Genomic DNA, 26,395 nt, shown 5'->3' on the forward strand with positions numbered 1-26,395 from the left:
TTGATCTCATTGTGCGCACAAAATAATGTGTATCTAAGGTTTCTAAATATCTTTTTTTAAAATTCAGATGTGCGTATAATAATTTCTGTACTGCTATCACACATTAACGAATAACAAACAATCATTAATCATTCTAAGTGAATATTTACTTACTTTAGCTAAATCCACCATAGAATTAGCATCTTCTTTCAATTTACGTTGATTATCTTTTGCTTTTCTTAATCTATTAAAATAAATTATAAAATTTTTAAAAGAAATAAATAGTCCAATAGCTATTCAAAACTTGAAGGAGGTATTCACTAACTCTTTGGTTCAGTTATCTGATAGTTTACTCAAAGAGTTAGTGAACACCCCTCTCTTCGTGGTTAAGAAAAGGTATTGTCAAGAAAATATGTAGCTCGGTTCTTTCATACTTGATCGATAGCGGTCATGTTGCAGGGATCCAGAAAACTTCTCACAAAAGACAAGAAACGCTTAGGAAACATTAAGAAGCATTATACCAAATCAGTGTTCATTAGAAATTTTGTCAGAAACATCTAGAAAGTGAAAAGTCACATGTCGAGTTTCTGATTGGATCATTATCTATACTGCTACTATATTTAGTAGCATTCCAGAATTTTTGGGAAAACCCAAGGACTTCTAAGATACTATAAAAATCCTATATTTTCTGTACATAAATGAATCTTTGGAGTAAAGTGCTTCTCTCAAATTTTGTTCCTTTTTCTCTCGTGTTCAATTTGCTGTGTAGATTTAGCTTGGCGGTTACTAGAATAGCTTAGGAACCGAGTATAGTGTTCAATTAGCAAAACTTATCGGTAAGACTATAATTTATGGACGAGTCAAATAGAAGCGTTTGAAGGATTTCAAGGTCATAGAGCCAATTTCAGTACCTGATGCTCATGTACAATCGGTTCACAGTGGATTTTAGGGAAGACTTGACAATTAAGCGGCTATAATAAATGGGACTACTAAGAAGTTCCTTTATTTGTAAATGCGGTAATCAATTGACTTGTAGGCCTTGTGCAAACTACCCTGATGATGTTATCTTTCGATGTAATATATGTTGGGGGAAGAAGTCTGCTAGAATAGGAACTTTTTTCTCTCTATCGAGATTGAGACTAAGGAATATTAAAATAATTGCCGCCAACTATATAATAAAAGCACCAGTAACATCGGATGCAATAATCGCAGATGTTACTGAAGCTTCGGCTGTTCAGTGGTATGAGTATTTTAGGGACATATCCATAATAAAAATGACAAACTTACAGAGCCGTAGTACACACAAACAATATGAAAGCTATATGGTCGAGGTTGAGAGCGTTTTTGTGATCTTATCGTGGCTCCAGAAACCGACTATTATGGAGCCATATGGATGAGTTCCTCTACCTTATGCATTACGATTTTAGAACCTTTGAACCTTTTTCTAACCTTGACAAGTTTTGAGACCATATAAAAGAAGTGTATCCAACCACTTTTATTCTTTGGTTTTGTATAGTATATTTTTACTCTATACTAACCGTTACCTAATTGGTTAATATTTCTCAAGGTCACTTGATGTTCGTTCAAAGGTCATCCATAAACTATAGTCTCGCCTTTAAATAACTTTTCTGACAAAGTATAAAGTCTGTTCGACAGATAAACGAACTAAGGTCATGAAAACCTGCACTTTCCAAAGTATAATATACATCAATCTTCTTATTCCCTTTAGGGAAACATCACTAGAATTTCTCAGAAATGAATGCTTTTTATTTATTTCATTGTTGTTAACATGATTTTTGGATACAATTTTCTCAATTCCGAATGTTTTACTACAAATAGGACGAAACGCGCATCAAACTGGATTCCACTGCTAGCCACTATCCATCTTTGCTTATAATGCTTGTGAATTAAGGCTACATCGAGGTAATACGCACAGTATGCACATATGCCAATTAGAGACTGACCAGTTGCAGTCCTTAAAACATCAATGGGAAGATTCAAACAAACAATACTAAATGAATTTAATTGCTTACATAGTTGATTAGTAGTTATTCAAACATTATACTTAAGCAGATACAAAGTATAAGAGATGTTTTAGTCAGAATTGAAGTTTAACGGTTGCTATAACCTTTCATGATCTTTGTAGTTTTCATGAATGTTTGATATACTTGAAAGAAACAGTTTTCTTCAATGAGTTATCTTCATGATCCGCATTCAACATTTCATGAATTTCCTGATAGTTTAATTATGGGTAACATCTGGGAACTATTTATAGACTATTATTACAGATATATTTTTTGGTTAGCGTTTTTTTAAAACGAGTTAGTTTTTTATGGGATGGGATCGCTAACCCCATGCTCAACCCTCCTCCTTCACCCGGACTTGAGACCGGCAGTAACTTTAGAAGAGCTACAGGCCGGATACTATTAGCAACAGCCTTTTATGGGAGAGGAAAAACTAGCTTCCAACTGAAGAGGAAATTAGGAAAAGATGTTGGAAGTCGATAGGACATACATTTCGGGTCATCAAACTGCATTACGAGGCAAGCACTAACTTGGAATCGTAAATGAAAACGGAAAAGAAGAAGGCTGAAGAACACACTGAGTCGGGAATACTAAGTAGATATGAAAAGGATGAATAATCATACAGTAAATACTTAATTTGTAAAATGTCAATCAATCATCTCAGATTTCACTGTTCCTTCATTCCAAACTAATCATTCTTTGTTCTCCTACTCTTTTCTTTGATCTTCTTAACCTTCTGCCACTAGGCATTTCACTTTCGGTTGATGATACATACTTATTTATTTAAACCCATAAATATTGGTACAAAAAAGCACCAGATATATATTCGCCACACAAATCTCATTTGGTTAGTGTGAGGGCTGTGATACTGCTCAGGTGCCCAAACTGAAGCAGGTGATTTTCTTACGGGGGTCACTTCCCAAGCCTTTGACATAAAGGTCTGATCCACAAGGCAGTGGAGCATCTTAAGGAGATTCAGTCCCATGGTAGTCGGTGACCAAAAATTAGTTCATACGCCATTTGTTCCTTCACGATACTGGAGCCCATGTGCACCATTTTTTTGAAATCACAGTTTTCAAACTCCTCTAGGTGGATCCTCCATATAGACCAACTCGTTTATAGCGTTGGATATTCGGTTTTCGTCTTCTCAATTTCGTAAACAACACCTCCGCCACTGTGAGAAGGTAGTGAGTAGGACTTCTCTGGCAGAGGCTATATACGCATGGCCATGTGAGAGCATTTGGAGAGGGAGAGCGGACTCTCCTCACTCTCGGTCATACCAGGGCATTTGGGGGCACCACCACACCACAACTTTTCTTTCGGACCCATTTAATATCGTTTTTTAAAGTTTAATTTAAAGAAAGAAATGTAAATGTATCAATGCTTACTATTAATAAGATTATCAATGTTTTTAATAACTCACCTACTTATTGCTGTTAAAAATTTTCTTTGATGTCTTCTTACACGTCCTGGTTTAACACGTTTTACAAGTCTTGTATATTTATAAAATAACCAAGTTTCACGTAAAACATTAGCAGCTGAATGTCGAAGCTAATCAAAATAATTAAAAAAAAACTAATAATAATAAACAATGAGACAGAAAGGTAGATAGATCACTAAGTGGTATTACTCTTTGAATAGTGAGATCATGAGTCAATTAAAGCTAGACCAACATGGAAAACCTGGAAGCACTGGACGGCCGTTTCATCCCATTGTGGGACTCCTCAGAAGTGCCCATCCGCGATTCCACCTCACGAGATTCAAACTCTAGACAAGTGAACCGGCCGGACGGCATCCAACTGTGTTAATGTCTAGCTTCAACCAATGCACGAAAGTGAGCAACCATCCATCATTGTCTTCAGTGAGTTACTATCTCACAACAGACGTGGTTGAACTCCATTGGTCACCACTTCTCACTAGAACTCCAGGAACTAACTCTTGAGGCCAGTCACTAGTGAGCATATGTTGATTAATATCAGAAAGAGTTTTATTGGATATTATTGTAATTTTAATAATTGAGATCATGAACCAACGGCTGTCCAGTGCTTCCAAGCTTTCCATGGTGGTTTAGCTTTAATTGACTCATGATTTCAACTATTAAAATTACTATAATATCCACAAAAACCCCTTCTGATATTTTTAACTTTTTTTTATAAAATCAAAAAAATGGAAAAGTTTTTGGAATTTTTCACTTATTCCTCTAAAGAAAAAATATTGATTTATTAGAAATATCTTTCCAGTTTGTATCATCTGATTGTAGTATAATAGCCAATGTACTTACTTACGCTTGTTACTCCTCGTAGGAGAAGCATAGGTTACCCACCAGCATTCTCTATCCAACTATATCCTGGAGTAATACTTTCCAACTCTTTCCAGTTGTTATTCATCCTTTTCATGTCTGCTTCGTATTTCCGACTCAGTGTGTTCTTCGACCTTCCTCTTTTCTGTTTACCTTCAGAATTCCAAGCTAGAGCTTGCCTCATGATGCAATTCGGTGATTACCGAAACGTCTATCCTATCCACTTCCAAAGTCTTTTCCTAATTTCCTCTTCAGCTGGAAGCTGGTTTGTCCTCTCCCACAGAAGGCTGTTACTGATAGTATGCGACCAGTGAATGTTGAGTATTTTATATAGACAATAGTTTATAAATACTTGTACCTTCTTGATGATGGTTGTAGTAGTTCCCCACGTTTCAGTTCAGTATCGTAGAACTGTATTGACGTCTGTATTGAAGATTGTGACTTTGATATTGGTTGACAGTTGTTTTGAGTTCCATATGTTCTTCAACTGTAGGAATGCGGCCCTTGTTTTACCAATCCCTGCCTTCACACCTGCATCAGGTCCTCCTTATTCGTCGATGATGCTATGTGAAAGATTCCACCTCTTCCAGAGTTTCTCCATCAAGTTTGATTGGGTTGGTGTTCTTCATATTGTATTTAAGGATCTTCCTTTTTCCTTTGTGTATATTGAAGCCTACTGATGCTGAGTCTGCTGATATACTAATTGTCTTCATCTGCATTTGCTCGCGTGTATTGGATAGATGAGCTAGGTTATCTGTGAAGTCCAAATCTTCCAATTTATCCCGAGCTTTACAATAGACAATGTGATATCTATATATTACTAATATTTTAAAATCTACTAACTTAAGTATTCATACTTATTGATCACTAAGTTGTAAAGAAATCCATTACTAATTATCCTCAGTTAGAATACCTCTGAAAGACAGTGAGAAATGGATAGCTATTTTGTCGTAGTATGGGTCTCTTCAAAGTAATCACAACCCTTCTAATCATTGCATTTTGGAGGTTCATCTAAGAGCAATTCATATTTAAAGCACAGCTGAGAATCCCCGTAGTAGGGTGATACAGTTGTCTAAATAAGGTCACTTAATGTTGTAAGCTATCAATTTCAACAGTCTTCAAAGACAAACAGTTGAAAACATCACCCAGACACATATTTCTGTTTAGTTGACAAACTAGTATCGTTCATCGTTACATACAACAAATTTTACTTGAAGTTGAATGAATACGTAAACTTATTTATGTAAACATACTATAGAGATAATGATATAAGTAGTAAATTCAGTAGTATATATACATATACTTATAACATACATTTTTATAGAATTTATTATCTTGCATAAAATTGTGTACATGTTTCTCAGCTCTTGTCAATTCTAATTTACGTGCAACAACTGCAACAACTAATGCCGTACATGCAGAACCCTGTAGAGAAATCAAAAGAAAAGGGGAAATAATTAGTAAACAAGTTATGGGGTATTATGGTCTATTCGTAGATCTTTCCGGTATCTGGATGAGAAAATGTTTAGGTTATTATACCCAACTTTCGTACGACCACATTTGCAATATGGGATTCAAGCAGTGAGTCTTTCATTCAAATATGAGAAGGATATGTTGGAACGAGTTCAACGTTGCGGGACTAAAATGGTAAAAGGTCTATCTGGCCTATCTTATGCAGACAGACTGAGACACCTCAACTTATTTCCGTTATCTTACCGGCGAATACGGGGTGATCTAATATTGGCATATTGTATCCTGAACGATGACCTTGGTACTAACATGTCCTATCTTTTTCTTCCATCTAGGACTGATCATTTGAGAGGACATTCGAAGAAAGACCAAAAACCGAGATCAAATCGTCTATGTCTGGAGTTTCGTTTCTCGCACCGAGTAGTGAATTACTGGAATTCTTTACCAGAACACGTAATATCAGCACCTTCTGCTAATATATTCAAGACGAGATCGGATCTCCGCAGTGTAACAAATCTGCAAGGATTAAAATAGGTCAATAGACCTCCTATCCTTATTACTGAAGACTGAAGTTGTAGTCAACATAACATGAATGATTATTCAATAGCTGAGTACCATATATATTCCATTGAATTACATTAATATGAAAAGAAATTTAATCTACCAGTGATTGAGAATAAAACGGTAGACAGTTGGTTGTAAATATTTCTTCTTCAATGATAACAACACATGGTTTACTGAAATACCTACTGAATACCTACTGAAATAGCTAAATTGGAATCTTAAAGGGAGAAAGAGAAAGAGGAAGACCAAAGAACACTGCATTGGAAGCACATATCAAGAGAATCAACTAGAAGTGCCGCGCCTCTATAGCTCAGTGATGGAGCACTGGTCTCGTAAACCAGGGGTCGGGAGTTCGATCCTCCTGGAGGCATGTGTATCTGGTGCCCCTTTGTACCAATATGTATGTGTTTAAATAAATAAATAAATAACATTTTGAAGGGTAGCTCAGGACAGATTCCATGAAGAATGCTAGTGGATAGCCTACGCTCTTCGACAAGGGGTCACAGGAGTAAGTAATAGTAAGATTCATGGTACTTTTTACCCCGGACTTTTACATACGTGACACATATCAAGTAGGTTAGATTGATTATGGTTCGTTGAAGATCGGTTAATTTTTTTCCCCGTCTGTAGCTCCTCCGAGGAGTTACTGCCGGTCCCAAGCCCGGATAAAGAAGGAGGGTTGAGCATGGGGTTGGTGACCCCATCCCATAGAAAACTAACTCGCTAAAAACCGCTAACCAGAAAAAATTATTCATGCCATTTAAACTCTGCCATGGGAGTTGAAGGAAGAATTATGACGCCTCATGATGAAAGCCGAGTTTCGTCGGAAGTTATGAGGCCGATGCATCTTCTAACAACCAGAGCAGCAATTTTTATAGGTACACAGAATGTCCGAACAATGTGGGAGACCGGAAGAGTCTTTCAAATTGCTGCATTGCTGCAGAGTTTATTGTCTTGATAACGTCCAGTTGACTAGTGAATAATTTCTTGATTAAGATCATGCATCGATTGACGTGAGAACATCACTGAAAATCAGGAAGCACAGGACGACCGTTTCATCCCAGCATAGGATTCTCCAACAAAGGGCATCCACAATCCTGAGCTCAATGTATCTGACACATTCTTATTAGATTATTGACTAGTTATCTGAAATCTACAATGAATACTGAAAGTCTTAATACAAAATTTATTAGATAGTAATTAATAGTAGACAATGACATCTACGCCTATATAATCTATTTAGCAATTATCTCACTGCTATTTTGATGAATTGGTAGGTTTAGTTCCAAACTGGTAATAAGTGATTAGTAATGATCTCCTACAGATGAGTAACTTGTTTGTCTGTGTGATTGTGTGCTTCATTGTATTTGTAAATGTTTAATGTCAATATAGGGATATGTGAAAAGATTGCAAGATTTAACAGTTGAATTCATGAGTCGATCTAAGTTAGACCACCATACTAGGATGAAACAGCCATTCAATGCTTCCAGGTTTTCAATGCTAGTCTAGCTCATATAGCCTCGTGATAAAATATTAAAAATGAAGTACATAAGTTACAAATAAAGAAATTTAAAGTGAAAAACCAAGTTGAATTCTAAGCAAAGATGGATAGTGGCTAGCAGTGGAATCCAGTTTGACGCACGTTTCGTCCTATTTTGGACTCGTCAGCTGGATGTTCACTCATTACCTTTCGCTTCAAACACCATCGCGTTATACACTCGGCCACTGAGTCCTGATAGCCACTTGCTTGTGCAATGAGGTGAAGTTTCAATTCACTTAGTATTATTTGTTTGAATCTTCCCATTGATGTTTAGGACTGCAACTGGTCAGTGTCTTATTGGCATATATGCATACTGTGCGTATTGCCTCGATATAGCCTAAATAGGACGAAACGCGCGTCAAACTGGATTCCACTGCTAGCCACTGTCCATCTTTGCTTACAATGCTCAGAATGTATCTTCGATCCCTAGTCTTTCCGGTTACTATTAATACAATTAATACCTCTGTTGTAGTGTGGTCTACTTATATCCACATAAGTAGTATATAGTGATGGTCAGGCATAAGATGTATTTCAGTAGAAGATCGATAAGGAAAGAACAGGAACGGAACGCAATTGATATGAAAATGCATGAAGAATGAAATCAGAGACGATGAACTGATATTTGTAGAAAGAATAGTCAAGATAGAGACAATTGATTAATAGTTTGCAAATTAACTATTTACTGCATGGTTGTCCGATTTCAGTGGGATATCCTGTAATTCATCTCCACCCTTGCTCTCTTCACTAGACTGTTACTATGGGATTTACCCGAAAAATTTCATCTTGTTGTTCCAAGTGGTTACGAAAACTTGAAGCGATGTACACACGTGTCAGGTTCTACGTTGTGTTTGACCAATTGATTGATGGATGGGATATTCTGTTGAAAATCTACATCATTATTTATATCAAAATGATGTTTCAGCCAAAAAAAGATATTAATAATAAGAACTTACCATAACACCAGCTAGTACAGATATTGCTCTACCACAGTTTGTATTTGGTACCATATCACCATAGCCAATACTTAAAAATGTAACAGCAATTAACCACATTGAATTTAAAAGTTTCTCATATTCTTTATTTTGTTCTCTAATAAGAAAGAATTAGTGAAACTGATTTGAATGGATTATTACAAAGTAGAAGAATGAATAAATTATGATTTTCAATTGTTAAAAATTATTTTGAATGCTTTTTTATCCTGAGAATTCATGCTCTTTTCTGGAATCACTTTCTGTAGATTTAATCTTTTTTACAATCGATAGTATTGTGTGTGGAGTGTTCCGGAGGGCGGCGTTGGCTGTAGCAGGTGCTGTCGGCAGAGATGAGCGTTGGGACGTGCGGCTGCTGGGCGGATATTGGATGTATATGGCTCAGTAGGCTGGTGGAGTGCGGGTGTTGAACGTCCCAGGTGCCGGGTGGATGTCAGATGTTGGTGCCCCAGCAGGTCGATGGATATATGGAGGTCAGCGCGCCGCAGACTCGACATTTTGATGGAGAGCTTGGCACAGACTGCTGTAAGAGAAGAAAGTGTTCACGGCGAGCAGAACCACAGAAAAGAGCGAATGGTTTAAAGGGGGGACGAGTGTGGTGTGGTTTACTTATATTCACACAAGCAGTATATAACGAAATGGCTGTCGAGTGTTTGCAGGTTTTCCATGGAAGTCTAGCTTCAATCGACTCATGAATTCAATCAATAAAACTTCAATAATTTTTAATTCCATACATACATACATACATACATACATACATACATACATACATACACATTATTTGAAAATATGAAACTAGTGTGTTCGCATGATTTTTTGTTATTGTAAATTAACTACTTATAAGTAGTTAAAATTATAAAGTGAAAAACATTGACAACAACATCTTACCTTTCACATACACGCATAATCCAACTTGTTACAATCCACATAGATAATATAAATATTAATAACATAGTACCGGGACATATTGTAGCTAATGTTTTTAATACAAATCTAACATTAATTTTTACACGATTTAATGCACCAATACTACGTGAACCAGCATCAGTAAACATAGTTGAATGTAATAATAATACACGAAATATTAAATATAATCTTAAAAACATTGGAACTGAAAAGATCAATTCTAAGATGATTATAGGTACAGGTTTATCATCATAATGAATATCATCACTATGGTGATAATTTATATATGGTACATTTGTAAATGGTAAATACTCATTTAATCTTTGTGTATGATTATGTAATAGAGAATCATACAATAATGTAGTCATTGGTCTATCATAGTACGACTTCATTGTGATCCTACTAGCTGATGATAAAGATTCTTGGTCAGCGGGATCATCAACATCATGATCATTGGTATATTTGAAACTTCCTAATGTTGATAAAGTGTAATAGGAATTTCTATAAGAATATATATTATAATTAGATAGTATTGGTGGTGGATGTATAAGACAAATGAATACTTCAATTAATGTTAATGAAATTTTTCTACAATTCATTGCTATACGCCAATCTTCAATACAATTATTAATACAAAATAACTAAAATAAGAAAAAAAGAAGAAAAAGAAAAAAAGAAAAAGGGAATAGTCAAATGAGATTATTATAGTTGAAATCATGAGTCAATTGAAGCTAGATCACCATGGAAAACCTGGAAGCACTGGATGACCGTTTCGTCCTACTGTGAAACTCCTCAGCAGTGCGCATCTACGACCCCGCTTCACGACATTCGAACCCAGGACCTATCAGTCTCGTGTGCGAGCGCTTAACCGCCGGACCACTGAGCTGGCCGGCATCCGACAATGTTCCCACAATAGAACGAAACAGTCATCCAGTACTTTCAGGTTTCCCATGTTGGTCTAGCTCCAAATGACTCATGATATTAACCATAAAATTACTGAAATCTCCACCAAACCTCTATTTGTTAGTCCATCAGAAATATCAATGAGTGTATTGTTCAACAATTCACTCTGAATAATTTTAACAATATGAAATATATCATCTCTGAAGTTTGAAGATTCGCTTAAGTTATAAGGATTTTATCATGGGAGCCTCTGAAGTGTTGTTTTCATGTAGTACAATCACTAAAGAAGTTTTAGTGTCGGTCACTATGTTAAGCTTATATACCTCATTCGAGCTTCCGGATGGGCCCTTTTGAGTCACGTTCTGACCCTTGTTAAATATTCACTTATCAACTCTGACTGTTTTTATATGAGCGTATGTATATGCTTATCTTATTCTACTCATTGCATGTTTATAGCTTATTTTTGTGTGGTTATAAATATTGATTAACGCCTGATTAAATCTAGTTGCCTCGAAAGCTTTCTCCACCGCGCGTCATTTCGCTTTGTTCCTCTGATTGTCTGTCCAGATCATTGATTGTACAAAATATACATATTCAAAGATCCATTCTCTAATTTGACTTATTTAATTTCGTTATTCACCAACACCATTGAAGTTGATGGAATATAATATCAGGATAGACGACATGTGTATTTCGATGACAATTAGCATACAATCCGATTAGAGTCAGATATCGGACCACTAAAAAGTCGATAGTAACGACTCTATTAAATGTTCACCTTTGAGTCAGTTCTCAAGTAAATTGATAGTTAACATAGAAATTAGTTGATTAGAAGACTGAAGGGAACTATTAAACTAGATTGTAATGAAACATACAGACTTCTTAGTTTGAATTTTCAAGATAATCGTAATCTTCATTTGACAAGCTCAAATGATGTAACTTAATAGGTAATGTGAATATATTCAGTTTTTATTTTTACCAAAGAAATTAGAGTATTGTAACTATTGAGATTGATTTTTTCGTACTGAAGTTTCATCATTTAGAGCTCACGATTGGATTGTAGTTAGGTCAGAGGATTAAAGTGGGGGTGGAGCGTATAACATTTAGAACTACTAGTTCTTAATCACTGCAAGTGATTGTGGCTTTTTTATGGTTAATAATAGAGGTTAAGCGCTCGCGCGCGTGACCGATAGGTCCTAGGTTCGAGTCTCGTGAGGCGGGGTCGTGGATGGACACTGCTGAGGAGTCTCATAATAGGATGAAACAGCCGTCCAATGCTTCCAGGTTTTCTATGGTGGTCTAGTTTCAATCAGCTCATGATTTCAACTTTAAAATTACTAAAATCTCCACAAAACCCCTTCTGATTCTGAGTAATATACAAAAGTATTAAGTTCGCTCTTTTTATATGGTACAGGATAACATTTATTGACTGACGAATTAGCACAAAAACATATAAGTCATTCCATATGACTCTGACTAACACATTCCTATATAGCACCCTATACGTATTAAATTTTTGTTTTTCGATACACACAAACACACAATGAGAAGAGATAATGATAAGTCTTTCTAATTGAACGGTAGACTCGGTTTCTGAGCTCTTCTATTAATCTCCAGGCTAGATGTACACAACAACTTGAACATGAGAGAAAATATGCGAAATATGGAAGAAACGCTTTACTATAAAGATTCGTTCATGCACAGAAAATCTAGGGTGGGTTTTTATAGTATTTTAGATGGCTTTGGGTTTTGAGAAAATTCTTGGACCCTACTACACATAGTTACAGTATAGGTAGTCATTCAATCAGAAACTCGATATGTGACTTTTCACTTTCTAGATGTTTCTGGCATAACTTCTACTGAATGCCGATTGGATAAAATGCTTCTCAGTGTTTTCAGAGCGCTTTTTTTCGGATTTTTTCGAGGAGTTTTCTGAATCTCCCCAGCAGATAAACGTTCCAAAAAAAAATTAACTTTAGCTTTTCTAACATGGATGAAATATAAAGATATATCATGATTTTCATTTCAAATAGGTGACTTGATGTCGGTAAAATACTTCACTTTTAATCAATAAATCACAGGTTTATACCTTATTCTATCAACTAAAATTGTCACAGACTTAGTGTCGGTTGCTATGTCAAGCCCATATAGGTTATTCTAGCCTCTGGATAGATCAATCTATTCATTCATCTTAGTCACATTTTGACCTTGTTAATGATTAACTTATTAACCTTGACTGTTTTGATGTAAGCGTTTGTGTGTACATTTCTTATCTTACTCACGTTTGGTTAAATCAAGTTGGTACACTTGCCTTCTCCATTGTGCATTATGTTGTTTTGCTTCACTTTCCAATCCATGGTAGTACGAAGTATATATATTCAAAAATCCATTCTCTTAGTTGACTTATGTAATTCCGTTATTCACTAACGTAACTTAGGTCGATGATTGTATACGAGGATTGATGACATGTATATTTCAATAATAATCAATCATACGATCTAACTGAAGTCATATACTGGGTCACTAAAATATATATACTCTTGTGGGCCAGGGTAATTTTGCACTGGTTTTCAGGAGAATCAGATACCACCCAGACTTTCACGTGACAACCCAATCAGTACAGCTTAATCCCGTTTAACAGGAGATCCAGACACCGTACGGGCTTCAACGCTACAATCTGAATAGTACAGCTCAATCCTTTGGCGCAACTACACAGATACCAATCACCCTGGTGGACCATTTGCAATATTCATATACACATTCACATCAGATGTATAATTATTTCGATCAGTGATCGGGCAAATCACTTATGTACAGCATGAACAGGCCAAAATTGACCCATTCCCCTTACACAACAGTCAAACTCATTACTATTAGCAATAGCGACATCCCTTACAATGTTCCAATGACAATGGCCCTTGAGAACACTGGAAAGCAACCACCAATACGTATGAAATCAATTGACCAGCAAACCGATTTTGCGCATGAACAGACAGCAAAACTTGCCGAAGTAATGCCGAATCGTCCACAATATCAATGGTAAACCTTCAGTCTCATATGAGACCTTCAGCTCTACATGAATACTACCCCTAACTCAGGGTTTGAAAGGTCGAAAAAAGTCTTAGTGATCTTATAATAGTATTCCAATACGAGACAATGAGTTTTTTTTAGCGTTCTTTATGCCTTAACGCTTCAAGCTGGTCTATTTCGTTGACTATCCTACATATGTATTGTATGCAGTATTCATATAAGAGTATGAAATTGAATGATATCACCTTCTACTTACTTGTACATCAACAGCATGATAGACTAATGTAAGACCAACTAGAATAAGAGTTGATGCACTGATCAATGATTTTATCAATATAGAATAGATTGATGTCTATAAAGAATGAGATATATGAAAGAAAAGAAAACAGGATAAGTAGGTAAGTAAATGAAAGTCTCTGTTACGTAATCTGTATGTACATCTCAATGAATCATTGGATCTTAATCTTTATTTTATTATTGTATAATCCAATGTGATTGGATGTGCTCAGTACTAAAAGGTATTGACAATGCATTACGGAATGAAAAGATTTTAGATTGGTACTGTTGACACTGTAGAAGACTTTAAGGATGAAGCCTCGGTAAAGTTATAATATTCCCACAAATAAGTCATTTAAGAATAATAAATTACTAGGTGACTAATATATTGATGATGTGAAGACGGTTCACGGGTGAACTTGAGGAAGCTGTAAGAAGCTTAGAAAGAGTCGAACATATTCCATTCAATCATCTTTTGGAAGAATATTCCAGAATCTCTACTTGTAGCTTTCTGATTGGATAAATGCTAATAACCCTCCTATGTGTGAATTGGATTTCGTTTTTACTAAAAAACTATAAATACCTGACACTTTTGTACCGTGATTGACACTTCTTGGAATAACATTCCTTCGACTTGCCTCCTGTCTTCTCATTTGCGACGTGGGAAGGTCTTTCAGCGTTCGAGTGTTCAAGTTAAACACGGCATACTATGGATCTATGTTCTACATATAATAGATTACTTAATACATATCCATGTGTGATATAAAGAACAACTTGAACGGATTTAAAGATGAACGACTATTTCGAGTCAGTAATTTTAACGTGACACTGTGATGTAACACATTTAACCAATTAGAGTGTCAGGATTTTTGAAAGGCACATTGTAATTTAAAGTTAAAGTTTAACTGTCAATCAGTTAGGATAATAACTTACAAGATAAGATGCTGATAAGAGTGATTTAGTTCACACTGGTATAAACTTGATTTCCAACTGGAATATCTTACTTTTCTATCCATTAATTCTTGCAATAACTATGTGGTGTATTAACAAAGATGAATGGTGGCTAGCGGTAGAATCTAAGATGCGCTTTTCGTCCTATTTGGGACTCGTCAGTTGGATGTACCTGTATCTCAGAGTTGATGTTCACTTGAACACTCGAACTCAACACCGTTCACTCCAAAGACCATCGCATTACCTATTTAGCTACTGAGTCATGGGTTCGAGTCCTGGGGTGTAAATCAACAGTGGTAAGCAGGTACATCCAGATGACGAGTACCAAATGGGACGAAACGCACATACTGGATTCCACTGCTAGCCACTATCCATCGTTGATAACAGTAACTGAAAGAAATCATTAATGACCCCATTCTTATTCGAATTGTATTGTTTCATCTTTATGGAAATAATTTATCCTCTTTTAAAGATTTGCAATATTTTTTTATATTTAATTATATTTGGCTATGAATAGAGATGATAATAAAACATCTGATGGATTCATCATTACTTTTGCAAAATATTCTGTTCTTTACATAGAATAAATGGAATCTAACTGGCAGTGGAATCCGAGACGTGTGTTTCATCCAACTTATGACTCGTCAGCTGGATGTGCCTCCATCCAAGTTGTTTTCTACTCTGGGATTAAAACCCAGTACCTTTCGCTTCAAATGCCTCCATCCAAGTTGTTTTCTACTCTGGGATTAAAACCCAGTACCTTTCGCTTCAAATGCTATGGCGTTTTCCATTTAACTATTAAGTTTGGATACATACCCATGTGTAAACGGGTTTATATTGATCGTCGTTGATGTTTTAGCTAAAATTAAACCACTTTTAGTCTCATTCCGTGTAAGAGTTGGCAAGTAGGCATATGTTAGTATTCAGCGAGATAGGTACTGCAATCAAGTCTTAGTGTAGACAACGAAGACAACACTAGGGTGCAGCTATATTCAGTTGGCAAATCCTAAGTAAGATGGAACGTGTATATCTGATTTAAAAACTAATCGCCATCCGTCTGGATAATGTATAAATCTAATGAAAAGTAATCTTTTTGTCAAGATGGTTATTCTACCATTTACTTCATTGGGTGGCTATAGCTATAAAACAACTGAAAGCCAAGAGGGACTGGACAGTTGTTTTGTCTTAATAAGGTATTCCTTAGCAATGTTTGTCCACAACTAACAGAGATTTAAACAAGGATCTTCAAGTTTCATAGCAAACAATCTACCTTCAAATCACCTATTCGAAACACAAATATCTTCATTTCTAACTTGAATCCTGTAGTAGGATTCGAAAACTTTCAAGGGCTGCCCAGTTTTCAGTGGTTATCTGTCCACAGTTAGTTCTTCATAGAAACCCTAAACTAAAAATATGGCCATCTAACTAATTTTATAAGCTTAGCTAAAAGATTCAATGCCTCATCTTATTCTTATTTCATAAGGGATATTTCAATATTTTCATTGTTGAAATCATGAGTTAATTGAAGCTAAACCACCATGGAAAACCTGGAAGAGCTGGATGACCGTTTCGTCCTATTATGAGACACCTCAGCAGTGAGCATCCACGATCCTGCACCCGAGAGATTCAAACCTAGGACCTACTAGCTTCGCGCTGAAGCACTTAACCTCTAGACCACTGAGCCGTCCAGTACTTCCAGGTTTTCCATAGTGGTCTAGCTTCAATTGACTCCTGATTTCAACTGTGAAAAAAAATTATTCTTATTTTATAATAATAATAATAATACATACCCTCAAATATACTTTAGCCATAATCATTTCCAATTCAAATACCATTAATAGTATACCCATAACAGCAAAAAATAATGAATAATCAGCTAATTTTCTACGACGTTCATTAAATATTTTACGCCAATGTAAACGCCAACCAATTCCACGACTTGACGATCTATAATTCATTTGTGGTTGAACTGAACCAAGTGGACCACTAGTACCATATAATGAACGTAAATCTTCTGCATTACGACGTATTTTTGCTCGTATACCAATTGGTCGATTAGTTTCATCATTATCATTTGTTTCAAATATTCCATTAATATCATGTAATTGCTCGGATTGTAATGAAGATTTTTGACTATGTAATATCAGTTGAGATCCATTATCGACTAGTTTACGTAGTTCTTCACTTTGCTGATGTTGTTGTCGATAAGGCGGCGGTTCTTCAGTGGGATGAGATTCATGTAGATGATCATCTTTTCGATTGAATTGTTCTAATTGATCTGATTCTATTGAATCACAAGAATGTTCATTGGATGGTTTGAATGTATGTAAATGCTCATCATTGTCATTCTCTTCATTAGTATGTAAAATTGGTGAGATGGCAATTTTTGCTGTATTTCTAATAATTGCATGTTTAATACTTTGAGGTATTAAATGATGATCAGTTTTGTTTTTATGACTACTACTAATACTACTATTATTATTTTGAGTAGTAGTGGTAGTGGTAGTGATAGGAATATTCTTTTCATCATGATGAAGTCTATCAGTTTCATCAATTGGATAACATGCTTTCTGTCGATGAGTAGCATTTTGATGATGGATAGAACTGGTTACTAAGAAAAAACAAACAAAGCAAATAGAAAATGATTAAATCGCTGTCCCTCTAATTATGAGTTTTATTTGGACCTTCAGTTATGCCTTGTCTATCAATTAATATCTCCCTTATTGACAGCCACATTTGGAAAAATCTTGAACAAATCAGTTTTGTGCACGAGCGCTTAACCTCTAGAACCACTGAGCCGGCCGGCCGGCATCCAACGGTGTTAATGTCTAAGTTCAACCAATCCACGAAATTGAGTGACACATCCACCAATATCTTCAGAGAGTTACTAACTCATAACAGACCCAGTTGAACTCCATTGGTTACTGCTTCTTACTAGAACCCCAGGAAAAACCTCTTGAAGCCAGTCACTAGTAAACATATGAGTATTATCACAAGGGAGTTTTGTGGAGATTTTAGTAATTGTATATAGTTGAGATCATGAATCAATTGAAGTTAGACCACCATGGAAAATCTGTAAGCACTGGATGGCTATTTCGTCCTATTGTGGGACTCTTCAGCAATGCTCATCCACGTTCCCGCCTCTCAAGATTCGAAACCATTACCTATCAGTTTCGCGCGTGAGCGCCTAACCTCTAGACCACTGAGCCATGGTGGTCTAGCTTCAATTGATTCATAATCTCAACTAATAAAATGGATATTATCAGAAGAGGTTTTGTGGAGATTAAGTATTTTCATAGTTGAAATCATGAGTCAATTGAAGCTAGACCAACAAGGAAAACCTGGAAGCACTTGACGGCCGTTTCGTCCTATTGTGGGACTCATCAGTAGTGCTCATCCACGATCCCGCCTCACGAGATTCGAACCCAGGACCTATCAGCCTCGCACCAGAGCACTGAGCCGGCATCCGGTGGTGTTCATGTCTAACTCCAACCAATCCACGAAGTTGAGCGACACATCCACCAATATCTTCAGAGAGTTACTAACTCACAACAGACTCAGTTGAACTCCACTGGTTACTGCTTCTCACTAGAATTCCAGGATTTACCTCTCGAAATCAGTCACTAGTGAGCATATGATCATTATCAGAGGGGGGTTTTGTGGAGATTTTAGTAATTTTATATAGTTGAAATCATGAGGAGTCCCACAATAGGACGAAAAGGCCGTCAAGTGCTTCCAAGTTTTCCCTGGTGGTCTAGCTTCAATTGACTCACGCTTTCAACTATGAAAATGGATATTGTTCAATAAATGAAAATATCAAGATTTCATGAAGGAAATAGTTGAGTTTTTTTCTTCCTATTGAGATTAATTATCATCATGAATTGACATCCGGCTGAACGAAACGTTTGTCCAGTTCTCTTTGATTTCTAATGGTTTTCTAATCAGTGTTTATGTATTTATCGAAATATTCATCGTCAAAAGCTTCATACTACTAAAGTAGTGAACAAGAACACGGATGGGGACAACCGAATGTATCTAGGCACAAATTACAGACTATCTCACTCAAATCTGACAACCATGCAGTAAACAGTTTATTTGCAAATTATCAATCAACTATCTCAATCTTGACCGTTCCTTCTGCAAATATCGGTCTGTCTTCTCTGATTTCATTGTTCATGCATTTTCATACCGATTGCGTTCCGTTCCTATTCTTTCCTTATCGATTTCTGCTGAAATACGTCCTATGTCTGACCATCACCATATACTACTTATGTGGATATAAGTAGACCACACCACATTAGTACTTCTTAAAAAATTGGTGGTATATATGTGTATAAAGAGTATATATTAAACTTACTCAAATTCCTTTTTGATGGAGTAAATATTGATGTACTTAGCTCTCGTAATGTTGATAAAGTCATTCTATTCTTACTACTCATATTATTATTAGTAGTATAATTATTAAATCTAAAATTATCCGGACTAATTACAGTTGATCTACTATGATGATGATTATAATTATGATTATTATTATTATTATGTTGTCGTAATTTCACTGGTACTCTATCCGATGTCTCCCTATTCAATGAATATTTATCATATGGTGATTTCTTTGATTTATGCGTTCCTGATGCCCATGCTAATGCTAATGCACCAATATGAGCTTCACGTTCTAATAGATTATCTGCTTTCATTTCATCTTCTTTTTCAAATGATGATTTTAAATCTTCACTTAATCGATATTCATTTAGATGGGTATCAAATTCAGGGATATTGTTACTATGACTACTATTAGGATTCACCATACCCATCATAGAATACTTATCATTCTTATTAATATCTTCATAGATCATAGTTTGAGAATTTAAACATTCATCTTGTTTCATTGCATCACTATAATGTCTTGGATATAAACAATGAATTGTTGATTTACGACGTATCATTATAGGATTAACTGGAATATTATCATTTGGATGATGTATTGAAGATGATTCAGTTCTATCATGATATTTATATCGATTAGTTATATGTTCTGTAGCAGTCCGTTTCAACTTTGATGATGATCTAGGAATCCCATCTGTTGAATCATGATCATGATCATCATTATGATTGTTATTTGGATCAGCATATTTCTGTTTAAGAAACTTTGTTCGTCTAAATTGGTTATTGGATAAGAGTGATGATTTTGAATGTTTTCTTACTTCAAATCTACGTGTTACATTATCTAATGAATCCGTTTTATGCATTGTTACATCAGGATAACTTATTCTGGAACTGTTATCTTTTGATGTATTACTTAGAGATTTGAATGAATCGTCAAGATGTTCCTTGACGTTTTGTAAGTCATCCATTTGAGGTTCTTGTTTAAGTTGAGCATTCATTGTAGTATGTGAAGAGTTATCAATGTTTGATTTCGCCTCCATAGATTTTGATGAATATGAAGATGCTTCAGGGGTTTGATGATGATTATTCTTATGGTTATTACTGTTATTCGTTGTATTCACATCTTCAAAACTTGATATGACTGATTTCCAACTACCACTTGTGGAATGTTTAAAATCATCTAGATTTTCAAGAAATTTTGTTGAACTAACCGATTGAAACATTTCAAAACTATCGGTTTCAGTACTTGGTTGATGATGGAATAAATAAGAAAACCGTTTAAAACCTCTTAAATCATAATCATCAAGGATACTGTGTGGAGCTTTTTGAATTTCACTAGAATATTCTGATTTATTTTCAGTCGTTTGTTCTTTTCGTCCTTCCTCTTTTTCTTCTTCCTCTTCTTCGTCGTCTTCAAGTTCCTTGACTTTTTCATCCATCTTGAATATTGATTAGTTCCTGGGAGAATATGATCATTTGTAAGTTATGATATAATCCATTTGTTGATTCTATGAATTGGGGAAAGAAAAATACATTCACGTATTAGATAGGGAGAATGTAGTTAATAAAACAATGTTAACAGATAAACTTATTTGTAATCCATGGGGAATTGACTTTCTCAAAGTTGAAATCATGAGTCAATTGAAACTAGACCACCATGGATAAACCTGGAAGCACTGGACGACCGTTTCGTCCTACTGTGGGACTCCTCAGCAGTGCGCATTCACGATCCCGAACTGACTTTCCTTTTAGAATTTTCATTTGTGTTATATAATGTATTGATCAAAAAGAATATCACTGAAGTATTTGAGCCAGTTAGTGACTTCCTATGAAACTTTGATATTCATATCAGTTAATACCGGTCGATTAAAGGTTAGTGACTAGTTAATTTAGAGTCAATTCTAGAATAGGTGACTTTTTAATAGGGAGATACATCAAGTGAACAGTAAAAAAGCTGTCATCGATGATTCTGAATACTAGTTGTGCTATAACACATTCTGATTGAAATCATAAATGTATACTGTTGGAATTCGACTTTATAGTTTCAACAGTTAAAGATTCTTCACAAGATGTGAAAATCCTGGGTTTTATTACCACTAGACTAGCTTGCTACTAAACCAATCGAATTTCACTTGACGGAGAAGCTTTGGAGGATGTAAAAATGTTTACATATCTGGGCAGCATCATCGATAAACACGGTGGATCTGATGCAGATGTGAAGACGCGGATCGGCAAAGCAAGAACAGCATAGTTACAAATAAAGAAGATCTGGAACTCAAAATAATTGTCAACCAACACCAAAGTCAGAATTTTCAGTACAAATGTCAAGACAGTTCTACTGTATGGAGAGGAAACCTGGAGAACTACGAAGGCCATCACCCAGAAGTTACGGGTGTTTATTAACAGTTGTCTACACAAGATACTTCGGATCCGTTGGCCAGACACTATCAGCAACATGTTACTGTGGGAGAGAACAAGCTGGACTTCAGCGCAGGAAGAAATCAGGAAGAAGCACTGGAAGTAAATAGGACATACATTTAGTAAATCACCCAACTGCGTCACAAGTCAAGCCCTCACATAGAATCCTGAAGGCCAAAGGAGAAGAGGAAGACCAAAGAACACAGTACGCCGAGAAATAGAGACAGACATGAGAAGAATGAACAAAAAATGGATAGAACTAGAAAAGTAGGCCCAGGATAGAGTGGGTTGGAGAATGCTAGTCGGCGTAAGTAAGTAAGTAAGTAAGTAAGACGAAGTGACCATTTTGAATCCCACTGTTAGCTGAGGTCTATCTATTCTAAGTATTTGAAGTTCATTTGCATTATGTATTAAGTTCAACTGAGAATTGTGGAAACTTTATATTGTCCAAGTATATTTATGTATGATTCCTCCTAGTTTCATAGGAAACATGTCCTATATTTCTAATTTCAAGAGTCAGAGACTAACCATTGTCATATATATGCATTATCTCATATTATATAACTGAACATAGATGTCCTAAATCCATTAATATCTGTCTGTTATTGACGTAAGCATGGTGATTACTTTGAATTGATAAGCTATCCTAAATGAATAAATACGTGTTGTTTGTTAGGATTTTCTCTCTCTACTACTTTCAAAGTTGTAGTAATCACATAGGGATATGCAACATTTGGCGACATTGTAAAATAGTTTAGAGGTAAAAAAAGTCAAGCTCGTTCACTAAGTGATGTTCCGAGTTTTTTCATCAAAGCAACCAAATGATATATATCTATGGTATTCATAACTTCAACTACTGATTTTTCTTCACCATAGACAATAGCTAGCTCAGTAGTCTAAAGGTTTAGCGTCCGTAAGTGAGACCGAAGGTGCTGGGGTCGAGTCCAGCGTGAGGAATCGTGAATGTGTACTGCTGAATAGTCCTATACTAGGACAAAACGGCTGTCCAGTGCTTCCAGATTTTCAATGGTAGTTTAGCTTAGATCGACTTATGAATTCAACTGTTAAAAGTACTACAATCTTCACAAATCCTCATTCTGATAATAGCTAAATAAGTAGAAAAATTTAGATAAAGTTTGTCAATAATCATGTTCAATTTGATATATGATTTTGCGGAAATCGGTAGCCGGTGACCAACGATGGGTTCATATGCCATTTGTTCCCTCAAGATACTGGAGCCCATGTGCACCATTGGTTTGGAATCAGAGTTTCCCAACTCCCTTAGGTGGACTTTCCGTGTCCATCAACCCGGTTAAAGCCGCTGCCGGATATTCGCTTTTCGTCCTCTCAATTTCGTAAACAACAGTAATGCCTTGAGAAGGCAGTGAGTAGGACTTCCCTGACAGAGGCTATATACGCGTGGCCATATGAGAGCATTTCGAGAGGGAGGGCGGACTTTCACCACTCTTGGCCTTACCAGGGTATTTGGGGGCATGAATATCAACAACACTAATGTATAGGTATATTTGGATTAATTGTCTTAAGTAAAAAAAACCATGTACTAAATTCCACTGTTAGCTACGATCAAAAAATATGACCAAGCTTATATAAATCAAACCATTCACTCAGGTAGCCAACATACCATCAGAGACTAATCAAATTCATTATTAAATATCAACAAGGTAGTAGGAAATATTGATAATAACTATGATAGTAAACCACACCATTGTGTCCAAGATTAAAAAAAACATGGACAGTATTCTGACAAAATATTAACGTTTAATATGCTACGATAGTAGACGTAAATACAAGTGGGGACAACCAAATGTATGTGAACACCAAATAACAGAATCTCTTAGTGAAATCAGAGAACCATACAGTAAATACTTTATTTGCAAAATGTTAATCAATCGTCTCAGAGTTCCATGTTCTTTCATCTTCACATCAATCATTCTCTAATCTCGTTCTCTTTTCTTTGATCTTCTTAACCTTTTGCCGCTAGGTATTACACTTTCGATTGATGCAACCTGCATACTACTTATATCTGTCAACATTAGTAGTACACATTACAACACAATCTATGAAGAATTCATATATTACGGGTAATTTTTATTGAATAAAAAATAGGAAAACATAAAAATCTTTCTAAAACAAAATCGACAAACTTAAGATCATCTTCATATAGCAACCAATTGTTTCACTAACAAAGTAAACCATCATAGTTTTCTTGTAAAAACAAACAAACAAACTTGGATATTCCACTTTGTTTTTCTAATTTTTTTTTACTAAGAAACGTACATTGTACTTCAGTGAAAAAAACATGACAACCTTTATTTTTTTTTTACCTCACCCCACACCCCTCCCCCCCCCTCCACTTTTTTCATTCTTACAACATTTGTACTATATTTAAAAATGATTTTTTTTGTCATACTTACAAATTATTATGTCATAAATAGATATTCAATAATGTAATCATTTAAATCAAGGTCATTTATTATGTAATCTCTCATAGATACAAATTTTAACATTTGACATATTTAACAAGTAAAAAAAAAAGAAAAAAAAAGGAAACCGAGTCCAAAGTGAATTGAACATTCATACTGAATGAGGACGAAAGACAGTAACAGTAAAGGATACATGTATCCAGGACAATTTTGAAGAAAATGTTAAATGTTAAAATTATTTTGTTTTGTTTTTCAAATGAATGAATGAATGAATGATTAGATACTGATATTTTGTTACTATGCTGTATGAAAGAAGAGAATGAGGAAAGTATTTCTTTCTATTTCCCCCCCTCCTTTTCTCTTACTTAACCTTGGTAAATTACAATTCAATGTTTAGGTAAAGAACATTTGGGTATATAGGGGAATAGATGTTGATTAGTTCAATGTTTAATCTTATACATTGATTTAAAATAACTAAATATAAATGAAACTCTGCCTGTGGTTCCTCTGGGGGAAGGGCTATCGCCGGTCTTAAGCCTGGATAAAGGAGGAGGGTTAGGCATAGGGTTAGCGAGCCTATCTCGTAGAAAACTAACTTGCTAAAAAGAAGCGCTAACCAGAAAAAAATTATTCAAACCATTTAAACTCTGCCCTGGGAATTGAAGGGAGAATAATGATGGCTCATGATGAAAGCCGAGATTCTTCGGAAGTCATGAGGTCGATGCACCTTCTAATTAATGCTGGTTGGCGGCCTATGCTCCATTGAAGGTAACAAGCGTAAGTAAGTAAATATAAATGAGGATTATTATTATTTTGGAGATCTGTTTAGGATAAAAGTGATATTCATTATTGATTAACCTCACTTACAGTACTGTCATGAACGAGAATACAAATGGGGATAATCGAATGTACTTGAATACGAAATTACAGAATATCATAGTAACATCTGAGAATCATACAGTAAACACTTCATTCGTAAAATATCCATCAGTCGTCTCAAACTTGACTATTCCTTTTGCAAAGTATCAATCAATCTCATCAGACTTCATTGTTCTCGTTCTCTATTGTTTGGTGTTCTTAATCTTCTGCCACCAGACATATCATCTTTTATTAATAATATATATTACTTATATCTGTCGACATCAGTAGCACACACCATAGTATCACTGAGCATTGGATAGTTGTTTTGTTCTAATATGGGACTCCTTATATAACTGACGCTCTGAAAGTTTTAAAGATTTTTATGGTAACTTCATTTCATAATGAAAACTTATATTTATCCAATAGATTTATGAGCATTAATAATAGATCATGTAAATGATCTCAACTATTGAAATTACTATAATATCCACAAAACCCCCTTCTTATATTAATCAACATATACTAACTAGTGGCTGGCTTCAACAGATATTTACTAGAGGTCTACTGAGAAGCAGTGACCAATGGAGTTCAACCGGGTCTGTTGTGAGATAGTAATTCATTGAAGACAATGGTGGATGTGTCACTCAATTTCGTTGGTTGAAGTTAGACATTACCGCTGTTGGGTGCCGGTCGGCTCAGTGGTATGGAGGTTAAGCGTTCGTGCGCGAGACTGGTAGATCGTGGGTTCGAATCTCATGAGGCGGGATTGTGGATGCGCACTGCTGAGGAGTCCCACACTGGGACAAAACGGTCGTCCAGTGCTTCTAGGTTTTCCATGGTGGTCTAGCTTCAATTGACTCATGATCTGAACTATTGAGATCATATATTGCCGAAGTGGTAATAGGAGCTTATTGTTTATGATTAGGTTGTTGATTAGCATAAGTTCCAAACATCTTTTTTGAATATTTAATTATGAATTATATGTATATTCATTCTGAATTCAGAAATACAGCTTCCTCTATTGTTTACAGGCAGTTGAGCAAGTGTAACGAGGTACATACTAGTCACTGAATCAGACTAGTAAAAATATAACAATTACAGCCAATCTACTCCAGCTGATCGTTTAAGCATCTATACGTTTTGAAGTATCTGGTCTAGTGATAAACAGTACGAGGGTACGGATAGTGTAAGTTAGTTCACTAGAGAATTTTAGATTGTTACCTATTGGAAAATTTCTAGCAATCAACTCACATTTATTGCTCAACCACTCAGAAGAATTGATATCGTTTCCCTATCAACATATATTTGATTTTACAAGAATGATGGGTTTGAATCATACAGGGAACATCAGTTCCTCC

General features: G+C 35.5%; 1 protein-coding gene across 1 annotated transcript in view; it reads right to left on the reverse strand.

Moving 5' to 3' along the window:
- Smp_156150 (calcium-activated potassium channel) overlaps nt 1-20,753 on the reverse strand; it is a gene marked incomplete at both ends in the record, with an annotated part of 23,398 nt that extends 2,645 nt beyond the window's left edge. Inside the window, 9 exons of the mRNA XM_018790704.1 lie at nt 154-223; nt 3,427-3,554; nt 5,617-5,727; nt 8,830-8,965; nt 9,754-9,991; nt 10,241-10,412; nt 13,961-14,056; nt 16,722-17,542; nt 19,289-20,753. Of these exons, the coding sequence (XP_018646098.1) occupies nt 154-223; nt 3,427-3,554; nt 5,617-5,727; nt 8,830-8,965; nt 9,754-9,991; nt 10,241-10,412; nt 13,961-14,056; nt 16,722-17,542; nt 19,289-20,753 (3,237 nt within the window). The remainder of the gene's footprint in view (nt 1-153; nt 224-3,426; nt 3,555-5,616; nt 5,728-8,829; nt 8,966-9,753; nt 9,992-10,240; nt 10,413-13,960; nt 14,057-16,721; nt 17,543-19,288) is intronic.
- Between the last annotated feature and the right edge of the window lie 5,642 nt (nt 20,754-26,395).

The sequence above is a fragment of the Schistosoma mansoni genome (genome assembly GCF_000237925.1).
Source record: "Schistosoma mansoni, WGS project CABG00000000 data, supercontig 0041, strain Puerto Rico, whole genome shotgun sequence".
Classification (NCBI taxonomy): domain Eukaryota; kingdom Metazoa; phylum Platyhelminthes; class Trematoda; order Strigeidida; family Schistosomatidae; genus Schistosoma; species Schistosoma mansoni.